This window comes from Acipenser ruthenus, chromosome 4, assembly GCF_902713425.1.
Source record: "Acipenser ruthenus chromosome 4, fAciRut3.2 maternal haplotype, whole genome shotgun sequence".
NCBI lineage: Eukaryota > Metazoa > Chordata > Actinopteri > Acipenseriformes > Acipenseridae > Acipenser > Acipenser ruthenus.
The window spans coordinates 5,049,399-5,077,382 of record NC_081192.1 but is presented as its reverse complement, the minus strand read 5'-3'; the positions used below and the strand labels follow the sequence as shown (position 1 = coordinate 5,077,382).

At 40.4% G+C, this 27,984-nt stretch overlaps 1 protein-coding gene across 5 annotated transcripts; it reads right to left on the bottom strand.

Annotated features, from left to right (window-relative positions):
• Positions 1-219: 219 nt before the first annotated feature.
• Positions 220-24,725, bottom strand: LOC117400685 (polypeptide N-acetylgalactosaminyltransferase 4-like). 5 transcript variants are annotated; one of them, XM_034000956.3, is made up of 12 exons: positions 24,644-24,725; positions 23,447-23,643; positions 19,741-20,145; positions 12,249-12,418; positions 11,456-11,645; positions 10,949-11,134; positions 10,613-10,730; positions 6,587-6,763; positions 3,282-3,413; positions 3,070-3,180; positions 2,695-2,847; positions 220-1,302 (listed from the first exon to the last, which is right to left on the bottom strand). In XM_034000956.3, the coding sequence occupies exons 3-12, from the start codon at positions 20,118-20,120 to the stop codon at positions 1,174-1,176; spliced, it is 1,746 nt and encodes a 581-aa protein (XP_033856847.1). In that variant the 5' UTR covers positions 20,121-20,145; positions 23,447-23,643; positions 24,644-24,725; the 3' UTR covers positions 220-1,173. The 5 variants fall into 5 exon arrangements, with proteins under 5 accessions (XP_033856847.1, XP_033856846.1, XP_033856850.1 ...); XM_034000955.3 differs by lacking the exon at positions 24,644-24,725 and adding an exon at positions 24,334-24,585; XM_034000959.3 differs by lacking the exon at positions 23,447-23,643 and having other exon boundaries at positions 24,700-24,719.
• Between the last annotated feature and the right edge of the window lie 3,259 nt (positions 24,726-27,984).

Here is a 27,984-nt window from a genome sequence, read left to right as displayed (position 1 = left end):
ATTATTATTATTATTGTTATTATTATTATTTTACACAATCCCATTCAAGCCCCTTTACACCATAATAAATAATTTAGATTTATCCCAAGGTATTGCAATAAATCTTGCCATTATAGGTAACATGTAAAAGTATTAGTCCACATGAAAGAAAACAGTGCAGTTAAAGTAATCATTGTGTATTAGAATTCTTTGTTTTTAAAGAAAGCCAGGAAGTACATCTGAGATCATCAATCATTTAATTTGAGGTTGTCTTTCACACAGTATTATTTGTTTATTTAGCAGACACCTTTATCCAAGACGACTAACAGAGGCTAGGGTGTGTGAACTATGCATCAGCTGCAGAGTCACTTACAACTACGTCTCAACTTGCTCAGGGTCACACAATGAGTCAGTGGCTGAGGTGGGATTTGAACCGGGGACCTCCTGGTTACAAGCCCATTTTTACAGTAGTGCAACTGTGATAAACAATGATCAAGTGAGTCAGCAGCTAAGCTGCAATTAAAACCCAAATTGCCCACTCCACTGTAAAAATATATTGTATGATGTGGGCGATTTACCCAGAGTGGCATTCTACTGAATTTCTCAAGCCTTACAAACTTGTTTTATTGCTCTTTAATCAAGCACTGGCAATGCATTTTTGCTTAATTTCTGTGTGTAAATCTATGAGTGAGCAGTGATGTTGTAATAGCACATTACATGAATATTGGTCCATTTTTGTGTGAACTTGTTTGTGGCTAACTACCGTCTATTATGATGGAGGAGTGCTGTCTGTTGGATAAAGCCTCTCAATATTATATTACTTGACTCAAATAACCTGGTACTCTCCACTTAATTACAGTAAACGCCCAACTGTATTCACAATTCAAAACCATGAAACATTTGTGCAACATTCTTTAACATTGTAACTGAACTGGCAGTGTACAGGTTCAAACTTCAGTCCAGCTGTGTTGGGAGAGGGTGGTGGGCAGTCTGCAGAAATAGACCAGACACAATCTTTAGTTTACTACCACAGGCACAAAGGTGACGGCACAAATACATTTTCACAGAAAACTTTCAGTAGGAATGTAAGGGCTTTATGCTTGCTGGTTTGCTGGTATAATTTTCATTTCTCGTCAATAGTCTGTCACAATATTTGCACTTCTCTCAGGCACTTGGTCACAGCAGAATATCCTTTTACTCAAATTTCCAGATCTGATTTCTGTCCCCCGGGTTGCAGAGTCTCATCTCAATGCCTGTCCTTCCCTCTGAAGTGTGGTGGGAGGTGATGCACGTGTTGGAGTGAGGGTGATAGATAGTCCCATCCTGGGATGAAATACAATAACAAATCATGCTGTGCTGCTGTCTGGAGTGTCCACAAAGAAATTACTTTTTTTTTTTATCATTTGATCAATATCTTGTCAATGACAAATTCATTCCAGAGATACACAATGGGGGGAAAAAACAAAACTGCAATTTTATTTTCGTATGCAGAGTGATATAAATAGGGCTTCTGATTTTCATTTTTAACTGATAAAAACCAATAAAACACCCGACACAAAAAAATGAAATCAGTGTATAGCCAATAAACACCGGAAACACAGAAAAACAATGGAAATGGCTACTCAATTCATGATGACTTCACCCGTTGTCCAAGAAACAGGGATCAGATGAGAAAACAGATAAACCTCTCCTTTATCTAAAATAAAAAAGATGTTCAACGTGCAGTCTGAAGTATTTTGTTTAGTTTTGGAGAAAGTGAGTATTTATTTTCAACTACTTGGGTACACTGCATTGTGTGAAAAAAAGTTGAAAGAAATAAAACATAAGTGGGTGCAAGCAAGCGATGTGTGTACATGAAGATCACAACCGGGATTTTACAGTAACATATGATCTGTGTTCAGAAACAGCAGGTAGAAAGCAAGTGTTCAAACAGTTTTATAATTAATTATAAAATCAAGTCATTATTGTGCGTGCATGTCTGGGTGTAAAATTGGCAGACTACCAAATGTATGCACTAAAATATAAATATCCACAACATATTCCCATTTCTATTTCATTTTTTTCTGCAAAAGACACATTTTTAGTTTTAATGAGATAGTATTTACATTACAGTACGTTGTGTTGAAAGACACACAAATATAACTATGTACTTTAAGGGAAATGTTGAGTTCAGTGACAAGGCTTCAGATTGATTGACGCCTTTGGTATGAAACAACTTGACAAATCCGCCGGATGCTGATGCTTTGATGCAACGCGACGTGCTTGGTGTGAAAAGACCTCCATCAAAAACAATAATTTCATAGTATATAAAAAGCGAAAGGACTGAAAAGAAAACCAAAAAGTTTTACACCAAACTCGAAAATAGCTCAAAACCGAATAAACAGAAGCCCTCGATATAACACAACTGCCAATTAAAATACACACACATTAAGCTAATTATATATATGCTTGGACTGTTAAAGTGGAATTGCTTCTTTTTTGATTGTTTCATGGTTTGCATTTTATTCAAATTATCTAAAAGGATGGTGCCTCAATAAGGCACTGTACTGAAGACTGCGACACTACAATGCAGTACTTCAGCCCAGAGCAGTCAGAGTTTTATATCACGCACATCAATCTTGAATGTAACCTTAGTATTATTAATATTCTTAATTAAATAGTAATAATCTGAACTTGAAGATCAGAATAAAAATGAAGACAGAGTTGGATTCTTACATTTCTGAACTCCCAGATGATGCTCTCAGGTACTGGAGTTCCGTCTCGTGGACAATACCTCATTGCAATGTATTTCTGTCTGTCTGCTACCTCCGCACAGATCTCCGTCACAGAGTTAAAACGGATTTCCTTTTTCGACGTGTACTCAAAGTACTGCAAAAACAGAAAGTTGTTCAGACTTGGCAGTTTAGCATCCACTCTATATTGACATACCTGTTTGTCTAAAGGAAATAGTCTGTGTTAAGAGTAATAGTTCTGTTCAGTAATGATGGCTTTGTTTTAAGCACCCATTAGAAGTTCTCCAGTTCAAGTATCATTGACCACAGTGTAGACAATCTGCCAGAATATCACAGAAATATGAAAAAAAATAAATACCTGGTTGCCTCCTTGCCCGTGGCATCCAAACAGAGACAGGTGTGCTCCTGTAGGGTTGTGGTCTGGAGCGTTGTAATCCAGGCACTCTGAGTGAATCCCAGAGCTTCGCACCTAAAAATAAACAATAAAAACACGATATCCAGGCAGTTCCTGAATTAGCTCACATGGAAAGACAAATGAAAGAATAAAGTGGCATTGAAGAGATCACTTACTGCTCCATGCCAGCCAAGCCGATCCTCAGGAACATGCAGATCAGGATATACGTTTTTCAAATACCACTCAAAACTCTGGCACTTCAGTCTCTCCCGGATGAGTTTCCGTTCTGAAATATCACCATATTTTTCCTAAAATAGGGAACATAAAAAAAAACACAAAATGTAGTACCTGCCAAAAAAGCTGAACAGGATGGCAGGTAACAAGCCTACATTTAGAGATTAGTTTTCTTTCTAATTATGAAGCCACCATTTTCCATTGATTTTGTATTGAAAACTACAGAACAACACAGTCATTGAGGCAAGCAGTGTGTTTAGGGGTGTGTGTGTGTGTGTGTTTGTGTGTGTGTGTATATATATATTCATATATACACACACACACACCCCTATATATGTATATATTAGGGCTGTCAGTTAAGCCTCCAAATAGCAATCGATTAATTGGGCACACAAAATATAATTGTTTAATGATTGTACCGCCCACATACATTTTCACACACACACCTCCCTCCCCCAGCCGTGATTATTTTAATATCATTCCTGTAAGTAAAAGCTTGTGCACAAAAAATAACGCAAAGGGTAATTCACTGTAATATAGTTTTGTGCGTGGTACTGTCGGAGTACTGGCATAAAAATGTTTTATCTAGAGATGTGCGAACTGGTTCCTTTGAAACCGGGTACCCAATGTGTTTTATGTTTTTTAATAAAGACTTAATTTCTGTCAAAAATACATTTGATAACTATAACTGACGCGTTCATACTTAGAAAAAACACGCACTTCACTAGACTATATGTTTGCGTTTTGTTGTCCTTGTTTTGGAATACTGACTGATAGTGGCTGTGAGGAGTTTAGTTTGACTTAAATAGTTTTTCAAAATAGTTTGGGAACCAGAATCGGACTGAAAATACCCGGTTCCAATGACAGATACCCGTCTCGGACCCGATTCCAAAAATCTCAGCTGCACATCATAGTTTAATCAGTATTCATAAACTTCAATAATGTTATTAACTATGCGTGTTACAAAAATGTAATTATTTGATCGATTATCCAGTTTTTGGGTAAGGTTTTGGGTCTGGGAGTAACTTACCCTCTAATTTTAACACAGAGAGTAAAATGTATTTTCAGGGGGTAAAAAGTAACATTACCTTGAAGTCATGAGTAATCTCGATAAATACTGTACAATCTTCAATGGTAATGGGGTAGGCATTAAAAAAGAGCCTTCCATTATAACTGAAATAATACTCTGAACTACTGTACAACCATGTGTGTTATACAAGGTCAAGATCTTTATCGGCTCAGTGCATTATTTTCGAGGTATCACACTGACTGCAAGTTATGTCACTTCTATTTTAACATTACATTCTTAAACTCAGTGAACATGTTAAAATATCAATATAAAGGAGACTGTGTGGTCCAGTGGTTAAAGAAAAGGGCTTGTAACCAGGAGGTCCCCGGTTCAAATCCCACTTCAGTCACTGACTCATTGTGTGACCCTGAGCAAGTCACTTGTGCTCCGTCTTTCGGGTGAGACGTAATTGTAAGTGACTCTGCAGCTGATGCATAGTTCACACACCCTAGTCTCTGTAAGTCGCCTTGGATGAAGGTGTCTGCTAAATAAACAAATAATAATAATATAAAGCCATACAGATAAGTAAAATAAGGAAATGCATTAATAAGTTATAAAACAGTGAGTTGAATATTAGGCACCTTTTTTAGCGGTTGCCTCTGACGATAGTTCCAGTTGGATTTGTAGCTGGACTGGAGTGTTTACTCTTCAACCTGTGTAGCTTTAAATTTTTCTTATTCTTACAGTGATTAGCTACAAAGACAACAGTGTTAGTCAGAGATTGGATAATGTTTGGTGGGTTGTACAGTTTCCTAGTAACTGAAGACATTACATTTAGTGCGTATTTCAGATTTTTTAATGCGTAAAAACGGCAATTAACGCATAGGTTTTTTTTGGAGATACATTATTTTAACGCGCGTTAATCTCATTGCTGTGTCTTGAGCCTTTCGGCACACCGTACTTCAATCCCGGCCGCGGCAACATTGGATTGAGTGTCTGAGTGCAGTTATTGTTTAAATAGAAAGTTAGTCACAGAACCGTAGCAGCTCTTCTGCTACAGACAATAACAATACAATAACAAATTAAACCCACCAGTTTCATCCGAAATTCAGGATCGCTGCAAGCCCATGAATCAAGCTAAGTAAGATAATATAAGTCTTTTTTTTTTTTTAAAGGAGTAGGCTGCGTTGCTGCTTTTTATTTTAATTTTTTTGCTCGTAGTATGTAAAGCCTACCAATTTTTCTTGTTAGTTTGCAGTTTTTTGATATGATTACAACGTTTTTTTTTTATGTTCTCTTCACAATTAACAGTTAATTTCCTAGAAGTGTTTACTGTAGATAAATATTTATAATTAATTAAAAAAAAATAATAATTATTTCAGTCTACAATTTAAAAATAGTTCACGAGGCAGGAGCCAGGCCTGCGTAAAGGGTCTACTAGAATAAAGACAAAGTGCTTGTGACTTTAGCAACAGAACAGGGGTTTCCCCTTTACTAATTGGAGAACTGCCCTCGCTGTGATGAGGCCGAACTGATCAACCTGCAAGGCCGGGAAGAGAACGAACCAAGGTCTCCCTGGCTTACTGAGTCGTCAAATCGAGAGAGGTCAGACTCAGCTGACGCTCCGAGGCCGCATGGAGAGAACAACTACGCAGGGAGAACAAAAGCGCTGGAAAAGAGAATAAAGAAATAAATACATAAAAAGGTTCAGGGGTCAGGGGTCTCCCCCACCCCTCCCAACTGTAAGAGCCACCTTCGATAAATTGAGTCAATGACTGGCTCGAAAGTTGAGGAGGGGGAGACTGGCACGGGTGCAAATGAATAGATTTAAGCAGGAGAATGGAAAATGAAACGCAGTTAAAGTTTTGGCCGGGGGTACCCTCTGACCAGCGGGAACCTTCCTTCTCGGAAGGTGGGACGACTAATCTAACCACTCAGCCGAGAGGAAACCCCCCCTCCCTTCTGGTACATTCGTATCTCAGAAAAACTGGACAGGAACGGGAAATCATCCAAATAAACCTGAAGCACTAATGGATAATGACATAGAAGGTCTGTACAGCACCGAAACACTACGTTTAAAAAAACCTTCGGTCTCGTAATTTATGACATCACAGAAACCCTAGATGGGAATTATTTTCCTGTAACTCACTGAAGCCCATCTGTTATTCTATATAAATAAATTGACCCCACTGCTTTTACTTTAGCTAGCTTTGACACTTTGGTAAATTGTTAGGTTACCTTACTTGCTGGAGGGTTTCGGTTGTAGAAATGTTGTTTATAATCATCCATCCAAACCTCAGCTGCGCGCACTGTGTTCTGGAGGAAGTTAGGCCGGGCGTATGGGGCCTTCTTTGGAAAAACATGGCCCACATGAGAGCAGGGATGGATCTCCAATGATCCTCCGCACTGCCATACCTGACCAAAAACAAAACAGTCAAATAAAAACAACAATCTGAACTTCGAAAGGATGGGTACTTGCTTTTTTAATGTCTCCATTCTGTTTAACACAGCGTGCACCAATATAACTCATAGTCAGATATGCAAACTGTCAGAAGATTGGAGGGCCGTTTCATTCTGAGCACAGGCAGCTGCTGTGTTTTATTTATTTATCTTATTTTGTGCAAAATGCCTGCTGCCAAAGTTTCAAGTGTGTGTGTGTGAAAACAGACAGGAAGTACTTATCATGTAGGTGCTTGATGTCATAGTAACTATTTTTGTTTATTTGAACTTTATAATCCAATTTTTACTGGAACATTTGGGCCTTGTATTGCTTTTGAAAAGTTAAACCTCGACCCATATTTTAAAGTTAATTTAGATTTTTGATCACAGTTTCTAACTTGTAAACCTATCCACACAACAAATGGATGGAAGTTTGAAGTCAGCAAAAAGTGTTTGATTTCTTCATGCATAAGACATGACTTAATTGGATGCATTTATTGAAAAGATCTGTGGGATTTGTGTCCCAGCATAAAACAAAGTACTATAGGGATGTGTCCCAGCATAAAACAAACCACTATATAACTGGTTCCAAAGCGAAGAATTCTAAATGTCACAATATAAGTTAACAGGAATAAAAAATTATTGTGTACCACAACTGCAGATAAAATTGTAGCACTTACTAGGATAATCATATATTCTTTTTATTTTGTCGTTTTATTTTTTACAAATGTTGTTTTATTAGATACACATTAATAAACCAACTCAAATAGATGTATATCAATAATAGTATACATAATGTTTTAACTACATACATATTTTTTATTAAACATAATCCACTTATTTTTTTTTTTATATTTTGACAAACAGAAAAAAAATGTTAGTTACCATAATTTCTCATTAGCAGCAGTAACGGTAACGTAGTCCCCCACTCTTTTTAATTAACTGCCTATTTACAGTAAATAATACTAATACAAAATACAGATGAACCTGTTTTACATCACCTCGCTTTATATCATACCCCGTTTATTATCATGATTTTTGAAAAACCACTCGCCATGCACCATAGGTTCTTTGAGAAATTACCTCTCTTAATATCATCTCACAAATCCACTTATTGTCACGTTTTGTGCAGCCTGTCAAATGCTGCGTGGCCAGGCTTTACTAAGTAACCACAGGATAGAATTAATTTTCAATGCAACTAACAACCAATAATCATCTCGGCTGATAAACTGACATTTTGTGCAGCCTGTCAGATGCTGCTGTTTTAACGGGATACAGTTCAGTTACAAAACACCACGTCACCAAACTTTAACAGTCAGTCTTATACAAATGCACAAAAAAAAACAGTATTGAAAGCTCTCGTCAGTCGACAATTCATGCGTTTTTTAGATAATGACAAAAACTGTTCCAGTTAATGATACAAAACGTATCTGTCCTGTACAGTAAACTATATGCATTTGTTTAAATGTAAAGAACGCACTTGTGGGGCTCCCGAGGGGTGCATCCAATAAAAGGCACTCTGCCTGGAGTGCAGGATGTGCCCTACAGCTTGGAGATTGCCGGTTCGAATCCTGGTTATGCCACTGCCGACCGAGGCCGGGAGTTCCCAGGAGTCAGTGCACAATTGGCCAAGCACTGCCTAGGCAGGGAGGGTTTTGGTCAGCTGGGGAATCCCTGGCTCACCGCTGGCGCCTGCAGGCCTGCCTGTGTGCAATTCAGAACTGCATGGTCCTCTGACGCTCTAGTGGCTTCACGGCAGCCTTGCAGTGCGAAAAAAAGTGGAGGCTAACAGCACACATTTCAGAGGGCCCAAGTGCTCGTCTTCATCTCTCCCAAGTTAGTGCAGGGGTTGCAGTGGTGAGCCGGGTTGAATAATTGGTCATGCCAAATTGGGAGAAAATGGAGGGTAAAATAATTGCCGATTCCAAAAAAAAAAAAAAAAAAAATGTGCTCATGATCCGCTTTATATCAAGAATTATGCCTGCATGGCAATCATGATATAAAGCGGGTTCATCTGTACAAGCAAACAAGTCCTATTTTCCCCAAAAGGAATAAACAGATAATGATGCTTAACGACTGGATCTATTGACTCCCGCTGCCACCTCTCTACCAGAGGGTGATGGGGAAGAGCGCTGTGCAGGAGTGAGGGAATGCAAAGCGCTCTGTAGAGCTGCGGGAGAGACGTTTCTCCAGTGTGCACTTGGAGAAATGTGCACAAAACTTGCAGAAACTGCGGTTCACCAATGCATCCTTTGTGTGCTCTGGCCCCAGGGAGGAAGAGCATCTGCCGTTCTTGTAGTCAACAGGCAGACTGGCCTTTCATGTGTCAAAGGGATAAAACCCAGGAATTATGCAAGTATCAATGCAGTGCACAGTAACAATGTACAGGTGCTGCCTCAGTCTGCTTAACCCTTTCACATTACAATATTCCCTTTCCGGTCTGAAGACGTAAAGACAAAACGACGTAAAACACAGGTCTCTTGTCGTTTTTTCTCCGGGAAAAAAGCAGAGAAAACCATTCAATGGCCGAGTGAGACCGATAGGAGCCGAGAGAAGCCGAAAAAAAAAGGGGCGGATCTGAGCAATACACATAGCCCCGGCACCACAGAGATAACACGGCCATAAACAAACAAGATAACTGCTTCCGCATCCAGGGCTTTTTGAGATGTTATAGTAATAAAATAATGACTTGGATCACATTATTGAGGAGTTTGGTTTGGTCATGCACGACTATGAAGAGGTATGTGAAAAATACAGTGAACAAAGGGTGGGGCGGGGCTGGGGATGCAGTACTGAGAGTCCTGTTGATATGCAGTGCCTTTTAAACCTGTTTTACTGTGAAAAAAAATACTTTTAAACAGCGCGTCTAAAATAAACTATGTGTGTGAAAATAAATTGGACCTGACGCGCCTGAGACGCGCTGAATAAATGGACAGTTAAGGATTAATGATAGCAACGGCCTGTTCAAGACTGGCTTGGTACCGGACTGGGGATGTAAGCACCGGCAAGTAGCGGGTCGGAACTGGGACAGTACTGGGTCGGTTCGGTACCTTTAGCACCAGGTCGGTACGGTACCGGTGCGGTAACCTCAGCCCCAGTTTGGTACAGTACCAGTGCGGTGACTTTGGTAAGCTACTGGCAAAATCACTCAGTCAGTACTCACATGAATCCTGCTTGTTAGAATGAACTAACAGCCCTCGTAATGGTGAAGTAAAAGCAGTCACCAAAACGGCAGCAAGATGCTGTAATTAAATTACTTTAATTATACAAACCATTTTGTAATTTTGGCTGAAGCCAAAACGAGAATAAAATAACTCCAGCCGGTGCTATTGCAACCTGGGGGGAGAGCACAAAGTCAGCCGACTTACGTTGCTTGATCCCTGGAAAGGAGCAACTCAAGCCGCTGGCTTCACACGGGCACAAGGCTGCAGTGGGATGTAACAAACAACAGGCTGTCGTGCAATTATTTTTAATAACACATATAGTTTGTGCAAAAATCTATAGCAGAAAAAGTAACAATTACTTACCTGAATAGACTTTCCTGTCAGTTCTTAAAAGGAAAAATTGCATCTTTTTTGTACCCTCAGGGGCGGGCATGACTGCGTCACAGACTCGGCTGAGCAGCTTTGTTATATCTTATTCAGGTTTCGGGTCTTTAGGAGGTAAATACCCATTCGGTAATGGTTACATTTTGTACGTGAAAGGGAACAAATATTCCTTTACTTTTCGTGAGTAATAAACTGAAATGTAGTTCTGTATTTATGTTTAATTACAATGCTACTAGGGGTTGTTACAAAAGAAGCATCACAATGTTAAGAGACTTACCCTGAATGACAGCTCAAGGTTCTCACCCCCCCAGACATCCATTCCCATATCGTAAGTGCCAAGGTACTGAAAATACTCCTTGCTTACAGCAAACAAGCCTCCTGCCATCGTCGGAGACCTGGCAGAAAACCGAACAGAATCTAAAATACAGGCACATGCTTTAAAACGGCTTGCTTCTGTTGTACTTACACGTATATGCTTGCACTCAATATATGAAAACACACACACATTCTAAACACGTCACTTTAAATTAAACAACATCCTTTGCTAAATACAGACACATATAGACACATATATTCAGAACAGACACGTTCCTGATGTTCCATCACATCCTACCTGATGGGGTCGATTTTGGATTTCCATCTGCGGCGCTCCTGCTCGGGGACCGAATGCCACTGAAAAGTGAGCCGCCAGTCAAACCCACCGATCATGGGCTCACCTGTCTGCATGTAAAACTCAAAGGTATTCCAGTCGATGGTGTCAATCACTGGGCACACAATAGCCGTCTTATTTTCTCCAATTCTGCAATAAAGAGTGTCGTCCTGTACGTTTTTGGTGTCAAATTTGTACTGTATGATTTGTATGGGTTTTTAAACAATAGGCAGCAACGCTTTACCGCGTTTTATAAAAACAACACAAATCAAGATTTAAAACATACACGTTGATTGGTCCTTTGTGAACACTGGTTGGAAGCAACTATTTACTTACTTACTTACTAGTACTTACCGTACAGCAAACTTAAGGCTTTAAAAATGCTTTAAACAAACAACAGATTTAATCCAAAATATGAAGCAAAAGGAAGGGCTAAAAGATTTCCTGTCCCATTGGCAGACTCAGACCTACCTCTCTAGCAGTGGTTCAATCCACCCAGGCACGCACTCACAGTGACAGTCCAGGAAGGTGAGCACGTCTCCAGTTGAATAAGTGGCTCCGATGAGACGGCCTCTGACCAGCCCTTCACGCTTACTGGTCCTGATGAGCCGAACCCTGTCTAGATTACTGATGTACTCCTCCAGCTGAGATCGCAGGTAGGCTGGAAGTCAAGTGGGTCAATTAGTTTACTGTCATCACTCAAAAGAAAATACAATAATAACTTAAAGCTACTTTTAAAGAGTTTATACCATTGCTAGAGATTGTAAAAAATAACTACTTGCGGGGTGGAAAATAGTCTAATCAATTGTTCCAAGGTTAATTTTAAATATATGTTTGGCTATTGTTGAAGTTCATTTGGACTTCATGAGAAGCAGTCATGATGAGGCTCCACATAGGTCAGTGGTACGCACTCGTGGCCCTTTCAGTACACTACTTAATTGAACATCTGTCTGGAAACAGTAACTAAATTGCCCTACATACAATCCAGGACACATCCAAGTGAAGCACACATAGATTGTTTCTATGTGATTCATTTTTCAGAACAGTAATGCACTCCACTATCGCCGACTGACCTTGAGGCTTTGGCAAGCGTCCCTCAAGAAACTTTCCTTTTACCATTTGAAAAGTGAAAATCTCAAACGGTCGCTCTGTACAAACATTATCCCTTTACAATAACAACTTCCATATCATCCCTATAAATGCTAAACTTGCAAGTTCTTTGTGCTATCATTAGTTTTGCTTGTGTTGATGCCAAATCACGTACCTCTATCGCTAAAGTCATCTACTAGAATGATTTCTTTCAGCAGTACAGCAGGGGTGGTCTCCAGGACGCTGTGTATGGTCCTCAGTAAAGTGGACCAGGCCTCATTGTAGAAGGAAATGATCACAGAAGTCGTAGGCAGTTTCCGGTAATCAAATACCTTGGATCTACATCTGGAATGAGGTATAGGAGTATAAACCGAGTTGATGACTGTACTCTCAGAACAGAGATTCATTAATAGATTTGTGTAGGATATGGATTTATTCTGACACCTCAATATAATACAAAACATGTTTATTTACTGTTAGACCAATTCAATTAACCTACACTACTCTCTATAATGTTGTACTGTACAGAGCAGCTGGGGTTAGCAGAATCTCATGCTCAAAGCTACAGAATGGACATTTATAGAGAACTCAGAACAGTGTTTACATTTTTTTAAGCCCCAGATAAATGCATTCAGTGGAAAACAAAAAAAGACAGTGAAGGCACACTGAATTAAATGTAACTTTCAGAGGTATTCATTAACTAGAAGTCAGTAGGTTGTATGTACAGTAGACTCTTATTGTATAAAGAGATTCATGAACACTGGAAATAAGCCTACTGCACTGGAATTTTGTCAAATACTTTACTGTGATTGATAGATTTTCTGATATGTGATTTATAATGTATTAGTAAAGATCAAATCTATTGGAAGTGTGTAAAAAAAAAAAAAAATGCAAACATTTAGTTTTGATATGGGCCAGAGTCTACACCCATTTTCTCAACTGAACACTAGGCTCTATGGCGATAGACTGTCAACGGGGCCCTGGTATTTCAACAAGCAGGTGAGATCTCATGTGCAGTGTGCTGTGGAGCAAAGCCAGAACACTTCTGCATCTATTTCCATTGCCAGGCTGTCCCCTAGAACACCACAACTAATTCATAAATCTCTTTATACAGTAAGAGACACCCGACTGTACATTAACTTGAAGTAACCAGTTTGAAATTGCATGTTAAGAATGTACTTATTTACTCAAGTGTTTCTCATGCCCATCAAAGAATCAAAAGCATGCAGACTTGTAAAACTGTACAGTGCAAGACTGTATTGTGACAACATAAAGAAGCAATGGAGAGGCTTAGCAGAATAAAGAACTATATGCTTCAGTAAGAATGATAAGACACGTTCTCTGGGACAGCACTGCAACTACACTGCCTTTTCCAATCTTTGCAATCTGATCACTCTCAGCAGGCTATCATTTACATAGAAAATGCAAATGCATAGCTAGTTCCAAAAAAAGAATGGCTTTGCAGCCATCTGCTAGAGAAACGTTACCAAATACCCACAATCAAATTTGGCCAAGAGAATCACAGAATACAGTTGTGTACAGAGTACATTCCAGACCACAGCAGGAGATTCAATGCAACAATCAGCAATTGGATCATCAAGGTGACTAATGCATTAGGAAAAGTCCTTGTGCAGAAATATAGAATAGGCCGGGTATCCCCAAACCACTGTGGAATGGTCTAAACCAGGGGTGTTTAATCACAGTGTCGGAAGCCTGTCAACTCCTGGTTTACCTGGTAAAATTTTATAGTTAACTGATTGCAACTACAATAGAATTTTAGATGTATTCCTCATTTAATTGCCAGATGCTTGCTCAGGTGACACAGTCTCACGTTCTTTTTTTGTTTTGAGAATTTCAAATATTGCTGTATAAAGACAAAACAAGTTTCATTTTGAAAATGCCAATTCAAGGTCATGACATTTCTGAAAAGGGAAAACTTTGGTATCAGGAAACACAGGGAAACTTCTGTCCTACATTTGCAAACGGGACAAAATGCAGGCCCATTGATATGTTAAGTATATAACTATTGTGTATATTTTGTAAGGACGGGGAAACAGCGTAGCTGTCCCGTGTTAGTCAGGGTGATCCTGTGTGTTAGTCAGTGCTCGTACAGAGCTAGGCGTTTGTTTTGTATTTTGTTTATTTTTTATGTTTATTAAACATAGCGCACCAGCGCTTAAAAAATCCATTTTTGTCGTGTTGGGTCTATTTTTAAAGGGGCAACGAACCTGAGTGGGTGCAATCCTTTACAATATATATATATATATATATATATATATATATATATATATATATATATATATATATATATATATATATATATATACAGTGCCTTGCAAAAGTATTCAGACCCCTGACCAATTCTCTCATATTACTGAATTACAAATGGTACATTGAAATTTCGTTCTGTTTGATATTTTATTTTAAAACACTGAAACTCAAAATCAATTATTGTAAGGTGACATTGGTTTTATGTTGAGAAATATTTAAGAAAAATAAAAAACTGAAATATCTTGCTTGCATAAGTATTCAACCCCTGTGCTGTGGAAGCTCCCAGTTTACACCGATGAAAGAAATTGCCCTAACGAGGACACAATTACCTTACCATTGGCCTCCACCTGTGAACCATTAAAGTTGCTGTCACATTTGCTGGATAAAAACCCCACTGTTGAAGGATCATTGGTCAGGCTGTGAATCTGAAGGAAAATGAAGACCAAAGAGCATTCTATAGAAGTTAGAGATAAAGTAATACAAATGCATAGATTAGGGAAAGGGTACAAAATAATATCCAAGTGTTTGGATATCCCAGTGAGTACAGTTGGATCAATAATCAGGAAGTGGAAGCTGCATCACACCACCCAGGCACTGCCAAGAAAAGGCCGTCCCTCAAAACTCAGCGCTCAAACAAGAAGGAGACTTGTGAGAGAAGCCACAGAGAGGCCAATAATCACTTTGAAGGAGCTACAGAGTTCAGTGGCTGGTAGTGGAGTAATGGTGCACCAGTCAACCATATCAAGAGCTCTGCATAACACTGGCCAGTATGGGAGGGTGGCAAGAAAGAAGCCGTTACTCAAAAAGTACCATCTGAAAGCACATCTGGAGTTTGCCAGAAAGCATGAGAGTGACCCAGCTGCGATGTGGGAAAAGGTTTTGTGGTCAGATGAGACCAAGATAGAGCTTTGTGGCCAAAACTCAAAGCGCTATGTGTGGCGCAAACCTAACACTGCCCATGCCTCAAGACACACCATCCCTACAGTGAAGTATGGTGATGGCAGCATCATGCTGTGGGGATGCTTCTCATCAGCAGGGACTGGGCATCTTGTTAAAATTGAAGGAAGAATAGATGGAGCAAAATACAGGGAAATACAGCAAGAGAACCTGCTTCAGTCTGCTAAAAAACTGAAGCTTGGGAGGAAATTCACCTTTCAGCAGGACAATGATCCCAAGCACAAGGCCAAAGCAACATTGGAGTGGCTCAAGAACAAAAAGGTGAATGTCCTACAGTGGCCCAGTCAAAGTCCTGATCTCAATCCCATTGAGAATCTGTGGCACTATTTGAAAATTGCGGTCCACAAGCGTCGTCCAACCAACCTGAACAACCTGGAGCAAATCTGCCAAGAAGAATGGGCCAAAATCACTCCGACACTGTGCAAAGCTGGTACATACTTATCCAAAAAGACTTAAAGCTGTTATTGCAGCGAAAGGTGGCTCTGCCAAATATTAATGTGTGGGGGTTGAATACTTATGCAAGCAAGATATTTCAGTTTTTTATTTTTCTTAAAAATATTTCCCAACATAAAACCAATGTCACCTTACAATAATTGATTTTGAGTTTCAGTGTTTTAAAATAAAATATCAAACAGAATGAAATTTCAATGTACCATTTGTAATTCAGTAATATGAGAGAATTGGTGAGGGGTCTGAATACTTTTGCAAGGCACTGTATATATATATATATATATATATATATATATATATATATATATATATATATTGTAAAGGATTGCACCCACTCGGGTTCGTTGCCCCTTTAAAAGTAGACCCAACACGACAAAAATGGATTTTTTAAGCGCTGGTGCGCTATGTTTAATAAACATAAAAAATAAACAAAATACAAAACAAACGCCTAGCTCTGTACGAGCACTGACTAACACACAGGATCACCCTGACTAACACGGGACAGCTACGCTGTTTCCCCGTCCTTACAAAACACACTGGTTTGAAACAGCACTTTACCTCAAGACTGCCAGGAAGCAGAGCACCCCTTTCTGCCTCCTTCTCCTCAGCAGCCCCGAGCAGACTGCTTGCTCTCCTTTTAAACTCCCCAAATCACGCTCAGGTGCGGACAATCATTAATAAAACAATTAACAACCAGTGCATTCTCACATGTTTCCTCGCTCTCGCAGGGAGGTTTTAACCCCCTCCCTGCTGTCTCACCCAACCCGCTATCTTACACATCCCCCCCCCTTGTCTTTACAAGACACAGGCCACGAAACGGCCACCTCCTCCCCTAAAACACAACCACCCACCCTCGAGTCCACAAATGTCCATTTTCGCCCTCTTCCACGGGCGAACTCGAGGGTGGATCGGTCCACGTCCCGGCTCAGCCAAGTAGGGACCGCGCACCAGCGACGAAGGACCCCAACGGTTTGACAGGGGCGACCAGAACGGCAACCGGGGCACTGGAGGCTGCAGCAGCGGGCAGAGGTCTGCAGCTGGGACCCAGTGCAGCGACGTTCGGTCAGCAAGGGGGAGCGAAGCAGTGACCAGGGGGAGCGTAAGCGACGTCTGGGAGCAGCGCAGCAACGTCTTAGTGTCCGGGAGGAGCGGAGCAGGGGACCAGGTGCAGAACTGTGCCCGATTCTGCCGACTCCTGGGCTCCAGGTCTAGTGACGGGAGGTCCAGGCTAACCGACAGGGTGTCCAGGAGCAAGGGGTGAGGGACCGGACGCAGCGATGCCGAACTGGACCGTAGGGTTGGTGGTCGGGGCTGTGGTGGAGGTATGCTTTTCACCTCCTCCCTGGGCTCCGGAAGCGGCGGCTCCTCCCCTCTGGGCTCTGGCAACGGCGGCTCTTCCCCTCTGGGCTCTGGCAGCGGCAGCTCCTCCCCTCTGGGCTCTGGCAGCGGCAGCTCCTCCCCTCTGGGTTCTGGCAGCGGCAGCTCCTCCCCTCTGGGTTCTGGCAGCGGCAGCTCCTCCCCTCTGGGCTCTGGCAGCGGCAGCTCCTCCCCTCTGGGCTCTGGCAGCGGCAGCTCCTCCCCTCTGGGTTTGGGAGATTGCGGAGTTACCCATACCTGCTCCCACTTCTGGAGCAGCAGGTCTAGCTCTGTGGGCTCCGGATCAGGTAGCCCCCAGTCCTGTCTCCACTTCTTTATCTGCTCTTTCTGAGCAGCGGTGTTCCGATTGACCAGTTCAACCAACTCTTTTAAATCCATTATCTTTTGGGTCGTAGGGACACCCACACACGCTGCCACCAAATGTAAAGGATTGCACCCACTCGGGTTCGTTGCCCCTTTAAAAATAGACCCAACACGACAAAAATGGATTTTTTAAGCGCTGGTGCGCTATGTTTAATAAACACAAAAAATAAACAAAATACAAAACAAACGCCTAGCTCTGTACGAGCACTGACTAATACACAGGATCACCCTGACTAACACGGGACAGCTACGCTGTTTCCCCGTCCTTACAAAACACACTGGTTTGAAACAGCACTTTACCTCACGACTGCCAGGAAGCAGAGCACCCCTTTCTGCCTCCTTCTCCTCAGCAGCCCCGAGCAAACTGCTTGCTCTCCTTTTAAACTCCCCAAATCACGCTCAGGTGCGGACAATCATTAATAAAACAATTAACAACCAGTGCATTCTCACATGTTTCCTCGCTCTCGCAGGGAGGTTTTAACCCCCTCCCTGCTGTCTCACCCAACCCGCTATCTTACAATATATATATATATATATACACACACAGACGTGCTCAAATTTGTTGGTACCCCTCCACAAAAAACGAAGAATGCACAATTTTCTCTGAAATAATTTGAAACTGACAAAAGTAATTGGCATCCACCATTGTTTATTCCATATTTAATAGAAATCAGACTTTGCTTTTGATTTTTTATTCAACATAATATTGTAAATAAGAAAACAAATGAAAATGGCATGGACAAAAATGATGGGACCGCTAACCTAATAATTTGTTGCACAACCTTTAGAGGCAATCACTGCAATCAAACGTTTTCTGTAGCTCTCAATGAGACTTCTGCACCTGTTAACAGGTAGTTTGACCCACTCTTCCTGAGCAAACTGCTCCAGCTGTCTCAGGTTTGATGGGTGCCTTCTCCAGACTGCAAGTTTCAGCTCTTTCCATAGATGTTCGATAGGATTCAGATCAGGACTCACAGAAGGCCACTTCAGAATAGTCCAATGTTTTGTTCTTATCCATTCTTGGGTGCTTTTAGCTGTGTGTTTTGGGTCATTATCCTGTTGGAGGACCCATGACCTGCGACTGAGACAGAGCTTTCTGACACTGGGCAGTACGTTTCGCTCCAGAATGCCTTGATAGTCTTGAGATTTCATTGTGCCCTGCACAGATTCAAGGCACCCTGTGCCAGGCGCAGCAAAGCAGCCCCAAAACATAACCGAGCCTCCTCCATGTTTCACTGTAGGTATGGTGTTCTTTTCTTTGAAAGCTTCATTTTTTCGTCTGTGAACATAGAGCTGATGTGACTTGCCAAAAAGCTCCAGTTTTGACTCATCTGTCCAAAGGACATTCTCCCAGAAGGATTGTGGCTTGTCAATATGCATTTTAGCAAATTCCAGTCTGGCTTTTTTATGTTTTTCTGTCAAAAGTGGAGTCCTCCTGGGTCTTCTTCCATGGAGCCCACTTTCGCTCAAAAAGCGACGGATGGTGCGATCAGAAACTGACGTACCTTCACCTTGGAGTTCAGCTTGTATCTCTTTGGCAGTTATCCTTGGTTCTTTTTCTACCATTCGCACTATCCTTCTGTTCAATCTGAGGTCGATTTTCCTCTTGCAGCCGCGCCCAGGGAGGTTGGCTACAGTTCCATGGACCTTAAACTTCTTAATAATATTTGCAACTGTTGTCACAGGAACATCAAGCTGCTTGGAAATGGTCTTGTAGCCTTTACCTTTACCATGCTTGTCTATTATGTTCTTTCTGATCTCCTCAGACAACTCTTTCCTTTGCTTTCTCTGGTCCATGTTCAGTGTGGTGCACACAATGATACCAAACAGCACAGTGACTACTTTTCTCCATTTAAATAGGCTGAATGACTGATTACAAGATTGGAGACATGTGTGATACTAATTAAAGAAACTAATTAGTTTGAAATATCACTATAATCCAGTTATTTATTATCTTTTCTAAGGGGTACCAACAAATGTGTCCAGGCCATTTTAGAATATCTTTGTAGAATAAGCAATAATTAATCTCTTTTCACAGCTTCTTTGCTTTATTCTATGACATACCAAAGGCATGCAAGTATACATGATAAAATAGCTTTTAATTTCATCATTTTTCAGGAGGAATGAAGCATTATTTCAATGAGCTGTAAGGGTACCAACAAATTTGAGCACGTCTGTATATAAAACTTAGAAGACACCAAAAACATCAACATCTGTCAGTGGCAGAGCAGAAGCCAGGGATTACTCACTCATACATCCGTCTGTCCACAATGTGCCGATGCAAGGAGATCTTGTCGCTCAGGTGGATGTTAATGGCATATCTCTCGATGCTCTCCTCCTCTTGCTTCTTCTGCTCCGGGTCCAACTGCAGCCGGGCGGCCTTGCCCCACTCCCCAGGGGCATTGGAGTCGGGAGGGGGCTTCTGGTAGACAGGCTGGGAAAGCTGCTCTTTGCCCTGGGTCTTGCTGGAGAATTGTCTCTCAAGCAGGTTCCTCCCAGCTCCTTCCCCATGTGAGTCCTGATAGGACGACGTCGACATCTCCAGGATGAGGTAGGCCACCCACAAGATAGATAGCAGAAGGCAGGTCTTAGCCAGCAAGCCCAGCTTCCGTGACCAGCGCACCCTCATGGCCTCTGCAGTGATAACGTCCAGTCTGTGTGGAAACAAGAAAGAAAAGAAAAAGTCGAAGTGTATTTTATTTTTACGACACTGTGATAATGCTGCAACTGGATATCGGTTTGTAGTTATGACATGCTACAACAAAGCCACAAATGTCCAGATTCATGTGGCAGCCAAGCAAACAATCTGGGAATTCATACAAACAAAAGACCATGTTATCATAATTCAGTAAAGAGTCATACACCAGATGTAACACCAACTACGGCCATGATTTTCATTACATGAAAGTAGCCGTTATTTACTTCATGCTTATATTGGACTCGGCTTTCGCCAAGATACAATGAGATAGTAGCGAAGGGAACCGACCAAGATGTCGCTTTGCTGTAATATATGAGCCTTCAGTGCTTTTCCTGCAGGAAATGTGGATTCCCTATTGGCCCGGTATTGATGTCTGACATGTAATGCAGGCTATTTGAAGCCTCCCTAGCACCTCAGCGCACACAACAACAACGATGCTGGCTACAGGGATCATCCAAAGTGCGGCCTCCATAGTGCCTCAGAATGGCAACCTGCTGGAATGTGCTGGGTCAGGCACTTCAGGTGGGCAACTCCTGTCCTCGATGTTTCATCGACTAACCCACGACACCTTAGGAAGGCTTGACAGTTATCATCTACATTGTGTGCAAAATGGTTTCCACCTTAACAAATTCTATATTCACCTTTGAATATCTGCAGTATACCATATGATTTATATAGCCAGCTGAGCACTGTGAGCAATCCAGATGCTGCACATACAGTAGCATTGTACAGTATTAGTAATTGTAGTAATAGTGCACTGTACAAAATGTGCCATGAATGCAAGTCAGGGATTTAATCTGCATAACAGACACTGTATACAAACACCAGTTGTAGAAAATGTCCCCCTTACACTGTAATTCAACAGATCTGTTTCTCTCTCACATGATTTTGAGCAGTTGTAACTTGCCATGAAATTATCATGACAAACCTGCCAAATTGCCCCTGGATCTTTCTGGGGGAGAAATCAGTGGATACCGTTTGGATAAATAACTCAAAGGTTGCCAGGACCTGTCCAGTATTTGGCTGATGTAGCAGGCTTTTCAATCACACTCTGCTGCTGCACTGCAGATGTTCTTTGACATACAAACCTACAAGAAGAAGAATACTCAGCTGCAAAAGCTGTAAGTTGAAGAGCAGATGTTGCACAGTACTTTATATCTTTTGAGAACTCTGTTTTATCATTTTTAGTTCCTGTGTGCCAATGAACTTGCCTGTTACACCCCTAAATTGAAGTTTCTGACAGCTCTTCCACTAGTTGCCTTGCAGTGTTCCTAATAGCCCTATACTCTGTGAGAACTGTTAGATAAATCATACAGAGCAATACATTATGTAAAAGGACCTTAAATGTAAGGGTTTTTTTAATTCTTTTTTTGTCTATTTGACTCAGATTCTTTCACTTTTACACTACAGCATGACAGTACTGTACATCAATGTGAATTTGACATTGTACAGTCTTGCATACCTATAACCCTCCATGCTTGTCTGTCTGTACTGTGTAGCAATTCTAAGTGCACTAAAGAAATTGATTTTGTATTTATTTATTTATTTTTTGGTCACCTGGGAAGGGAGCCAGGCTCTTTGGATCCCGATATTTCAGGTAAAAGCTTGTAAACAAAAGGACTATTTATTAGGATCCTGTGGCAGCAGCATGCTTCATTGTAAATGTGACCGCATGTGCATAGGCTTTCAAATCCCAGTGTCATTTTAGTAACCGCATCTGTGCACAGTACAGTACAGTACAGTACAATTATTTCAGTCACAGGACTGCTGTACTCTGCACAACACAAGCAATTCCTTGATGTGCTACCCAAAACCACATCACAGGCGTCTTTTCTAGTTGCCCAAAATGGGGTGACTAACTGCTATGACACAGCAGGGCTTAGGGGAGCTAAACGATGTTGCCATTTGGTTAAGAACTAGATTTAGAGCTGTGGTTGCAGATTATTTGTAATATGCTTCCAGTTACTGAACTGTAAAAGTCATTGATGTTGGGGGAGCACTCCGCAGCACTGTCCAGTATCTGAAGAGGCTGCTGGCAAGATGCTTTGCAACACTGTCATTAACTCTAGCATGACGGAAGCAGAAACACCAGCATCCAGCTCTGTTTTGTGGTGACATGATGTAGCTGGTAAAGATTAGCTTGTTTCTGCACTCTGACATTAACCCACTACAGTGTGCCACCTACAGTACCCCTACACTAACGTAACATGAATAAATTATACAGTCCACATGTACTGCAATGCCATTCAGATACACTCTGGCATGATGATGAGGCAGATTGCATTTTATTATGATACAAAGAGAGCAACCAATAATTGGATAAAACTGCCTGTGCTCATTCTTTACACTGACACTAGCCACGTACAGTAACACACAATATTAATCAATTAATCAAAGTATCCCTTCGCACTAGCCACGTACAGTAACAAACAATATTAATCAATTAATCAAAGTATCCCTTCGCGCTAGCCACGTACAGTAACACACAATATTAATCAATTAATCAAAGTATCCCTTCGCACTAGCCACGTACAGTAACACACAATATTAATCAATTAATCAAAGTATCCCTTTGCACTAGCCACGTACAGTAACACACAATATTAATCATAGAATCCCTTTGCACTAGCCACGTACAGTAACACACAATATTAATCAATTAATCAAAGTATCCCTTTGCACTAGCCACGTACAGTAACACACAATATTAATCAAAGTATCCCTTTGCATTAGCCATGTACAGTAGCACACAATATTAATCAAAGTATCCCTTCGCACTAGCCACGTACAGTAACACACAATATTAATCAATTAATCAAAGTATCCCTTTGCACTAGCCACGTACAGTAACACACAATATCAATTAATCAAAGTATCCTTTCGCACTAGCCACGTACAGTAACACACAATATTAATAAAAGTATCCCTTTGCACTAGCCACGTACAGTAACACACAATATTAATCAAAGTATCCCTTTGCATTAGCCATTTACAGTAGCACACAATATTAATCAAAGTTTGTAATCCAGATCTGGCAGTGCTGGGGGATTAGGAAACCCAAGAGCACCGACAGCATTTCCTGTTTGCACAATCCATTGCTTCACTGATTAAGGCCAATGACTGAAGAAGCTTCAGTTTCAGAATGTAGCCCCCAAGTTGCCTACAGTATCAGTGAAGAAAGCATTACTTCTACAACAAACATCATAGGTTTCTGTAAAATGAGCAGAAGGTGTACAAAAAAAGTACAAAGTACAAACCTTGTGGAAAACTGGCAACATCAGAGCTTGTTGGTCATGTAGCCTATACTCTCAAATACTGATATACTGTGCTGTAGCTGAAAGAAGATTTCAGGGTGGAGCAAGCTATGTATGTACAGATAAAATTGCCTTCGAAGGTTGTTAAAAACTGGTCTGACAGGTGTAGTTTCTGATGATGCTGAGCAGAGTTCAGGAAACTGTAGAAAAAAAAACATCAATAAATAACTTGAGCACACGCTACAGCTCGAGAGACATTGGTTCAATTAAAATAATACACAAAAAGAACCAGAAAATCATGGTATTTACCACATTTACCACAGACATTTTAAGACTCCTTCCCCTTCGACTTCTAAACAATGCCTTACTGCTGACTGCAGACTGTGGAAAACGTCACTTTATAATATAATATGAAGGTGCACATGACGGCAACTCGTACATTACTATTTACTGCTTATGTGACAGAACATTTTTTAACTATAACTGATGTGTACTGAAGGTTTACCTGCTACACGAAAAAGAAACGTGTGCGTTAAGTACTCGCATCTGTTTTAACAATACTTCGTAATAACAGCCATTGCTCTCACTGAACACCTGCAACTGAAAGTAATAGCGTTAAGCTAATACGTAGTGTAATTATAAAAATTGGTGGTATACGCATTCAACAACTAGTTTAAAAGATAGTTTAAGTAGTATAGCATTGTCTTAAAATAACAATTCTGAATAATCAGTGCAAATTTACCAAAGTAACGTACACAAGTAAGCACTGCATTTTTAAAAAATAAAAATAAACCTCAGTGTGTAACACACTTAAACCAGATCACGAACATCAAACCACCCAGCCAATAGATTTCTATCGTATGACTGATATGACATAACTTCATAATTACTTGTTTGACAAAGAATGCAAGATCGCTCTCAAACGCCTCCAACCTGTTTCCAGCAACTGTTTTACAACTTGTAATACAAGTCACCCTGTTCCGCGTATTAACGACAATGTATTGGTACACGAAAGTCATCCCAGTGTCAGCTTCAATGTTGTTGAAGCTGACACCCTGGGATCCTCAACTAAGAAGCTGCTTGATGAGATTCTGGGATTAAGACAGCTACTAACAACCAAACGAGCAAGATGGGCCGAATGACCTCCTCTCGTTTGTAAACTTTCTTATGTTCTTATATGAACAGAAAGCATTAACGTACCGTACTTTCTATTAACCCATGACTGTCAGATATGGTCTCGCTTTTTCTCTTTTTACCTTAGGCTCCGCCCCCTTGGTCTCCAGGAAGTTTAGCGTTCCACTAATTTTACACGTCAGTCGAGCATTATGGGATAGCTAAAGAAAAGTTAATTTGCAAAGCTGAGAGACGTGTCCATTGATAAGAACAATGTGAAAACAGTGGAAAGGGAAGATTCCATTATAAAAATCACTCTAAAGTAGTGAAATATAATCATACGGTAATAACATACAGCATTCAGTTATCATCTATACAGGCTTATGTAGTAATTGTGGTGAACAAGAAACAGTGGAACATATATTCATGAAATGCAATACATATAATCAACAAAGAAACAGATTAAACAGAAAGTTAAGGGATATAGAAATCAAAGTAACATCAGGAAATCATATTCTGAAGGTAGAAGGGAGGGAAAAACAAATGGAGAAAGAGTAATGTATATTACAATTTGTAAATTTATATATACACATTGCCTTGCAAAAGTATTCAGACCCCTGACCAATTCTCTCATATTACTGAATTACAAATGGTACATTGAAATTTCGTTCTGTTTGATATTTTATTTTACACTGAAACTCAAAATGAATTATTGTAAGGTGACATTGGTTTTATGTTGGGAAATATTTAAGAAAAATAAAAAACTGAAATATCTTGCTTGCATAAGTATTCAACCCCTGTGCTGTGGAAGCTCCCAGTTTACACCGATGAAAGAAATTGCCCTAACGAGGACACAATTACCTTACCATTGGCCTCCACCTGTGAACCATTAAAGTTGCTGTCACATTTGCTGGATAAAAACCCCACTGTTGAAGGATCATTGGTCAGGCTGTGAATCTGAAGGAAAATGAAGACCAAAGAGCATTCTATAGAAGTTAGAGATAAAGTAATACAAATGCATAGATTAGGGAAAGGGTACAAAATAATATCCAAGTGTTTGGATATCCCAGTGAGTACAGTTGGATCAATAATCAGGAAGTGGAAGCTGGCACTGCCAAGAAAAGGCCGTCCCTCAAAACTCAGCGCTCGAACAAGAAGGAGACTTGTGAGAGAAGCCACAGAGAGGCCAACAATCACTTTGAAGGAGCTACAGAGTTCAGTGGCTGGGAGTGGAGTAATGGTGCACCAGTCAACCATATCAAGAGCTCTGCATAACATTGGCCTGTATGGGAGGGTGGCAAGAAAGAAGCCGTTACTCAAAAAGTACCATCTGAAAGCACGTCTGGAGTTTGCCAGAAAGCATGAGAGTGACCCAGCTGCGATGTGGGAAAAGGTTTTGTGGTCAGATGAGACCAAGATAGAGCTTTGTGGCCAAAACTCAAAGCACTATGTGTGGTGCAAACCTAACACTGCCCATGCCTCAAGACACACCATCCCTACAGTGAAGTATGGTGGTGGCAGCATCATGCTGTGGGGATGCTTCTCATCAGCAGGGACTGGGCATCTTGTTAAAATTGAAGGAAGAATGGATGGAGCAAAATACAGGGAAATACTGCAAGAGAACCTGCTTCAGTCCGCTAAAAAACTGAAGCTTGGGAGGAAATTCACCTTTCAGCAGGACAATGATCCCAAGCACAAGGCCAAAGCAACATTGGAGTGGCTCAAGAACAAAAAGGTGAATGTCCTACAGTGGCCCAGTCAAAGTCCTGATCTCAATCCCATTGAGAATCTGTGGCACTATTTGAAAATTGCGGTCCACAAGCGTCGTCCAACCAACCTGAACAACCTGGAGCAAATCTGCCAAGAAGAATGGGCCAAAATCACTCCGACACTGTGTGCAAAGCTGGTACATACTTGCCCCAAAAGACTTAAAGCTGTTATTGCAGCGAAAGGTGGCTCTACCAAATATTAATGTGTGGGGGTTGAATACTTATGCAAGCAAGATATTTCAGTTTTTTATTTTTCTTAAAAATATTTCTCAACATAAAACCAATGTCACCTTACAATAACTGATTTTGAGTTTCAGTGTTTTAAAATAAAATATCAAACAGAACGAAATTTAAATGTACCATTTGTAATTCAGTAATATGAGAGAATTGGTCAGGGGTCTGAATACTTTTGCAAGGCACTGTATATATATATATATATATATATATATATATATATATATATATATATATATATATATATATATACAATTCGTAAAAATTCATATATATAATGGTAGAGGGCACTCATCATCTCCATTTAGATGGCAACAAACCCTAAAAAAGAAGACGTGCCCATTTTCAGTTAGAACATGAGAACATTTACGAACGAGAGTAGGCCATTCAGCCCATTTAAGTTAGTCCGGTTCCTAGTAGCTAATCTTTGTTGACTTGTGTAAAGAAGCTGTTGTGCAATGTCACACATGAAAGTCGCAAATAACCAAGGTTGGGAATTGACACACATTAGCTGGTTTAGAAACCCTGCGCAGCTATACGTGAAGAAATTCATTTAGAAGTGTGTTTTTAGTTATTTATTTATTATACAGGTACCAGCAATGCAATGTATAATGTTGTCAGCTGAGCCAAGCCTAAGTCGATAAACAGGCTTTAATTTCATTTGACACTTTTCATTTTTCATGAGCCATCAAAAGCTATTCAATCAACATGTATAGTTATTTAGCGTAGCCATAGCCAGTTTTAAATCCAGCTGAGAGGAGGTATAACTGCAGTCAACAAAATTTAAAACAAAATACAAATTTGGATGTACACAAAAGGTTGAAATTATTTAAAAAATCATTTATTTCAGGTCGTTTCAGATAAAAGCCCTTCCTCAGCTGCATAGAAAGAAAAGTAAATGGTGCAGACATCTATAACAAGTTTACTGCACTGTGCTTACTTTTCTTTCTACACAGATGAAGAAGGGCTTGTCTCCAAAACATCCTGAAATACATTATTTTTTTAAATTATTTAAACCTTTAGTGTACAGTGTATTTAAATGTATTTTATATTTATAAAAGTGGAGAGAGCATTATATTAGTTATTTCGTTCTTCCTTGGTTAAGTGGTTACGCAGGATGTTTACAGTAAGTTATAGCCAAATACAGCAGTCCTTCCATGTGAAGTGTACAAAAGTGATGACTCAACCCTCACCGATCACTAGAAGTACTTCCATTTGAAGTGCTTGTTATGAGGTTTGAATTGCTGTCTGAACCACCTCTGCAGCTCTCATGGTTCCTGCAATAGAGCCGTGCCTCACAAGGTAGTAAAGAGGAGAAATACTGCATTCCTCATTTTGGCATGGACACCAAAGCTATTTCTAATTGTTTTGAGATGTCAAACCACCACATAAGCACGCTTGACATGGAATGACTCAGCAGGCATT

Excerpts from the sequence above, each read along its gene's own strand:
- LOC117400685 (XM_034000956.3), bottom strand. The coding sequence starts at position 20,120 with ATGAGGGTGCGCTGGTCACGGAAGCTGGGCTTGCTGGCTAAGACCTGC. Across the intron at positions 6,764-10,612 it reads ACCTTGAGCTGTCATTCAGG|GTATGGCAGTGCGGAGGATC; the intron begins GTAAGTCTCTTA and ends GTTTTTGGTCAG. Across the intron at positions 2,848-3,069 it reads ACGGGCAAGGAGGCAACCAG|TACTTTGAGTACACGTCGAA; the intron begins GTATTTATTTTT and ends CTGTTTTTGCAG.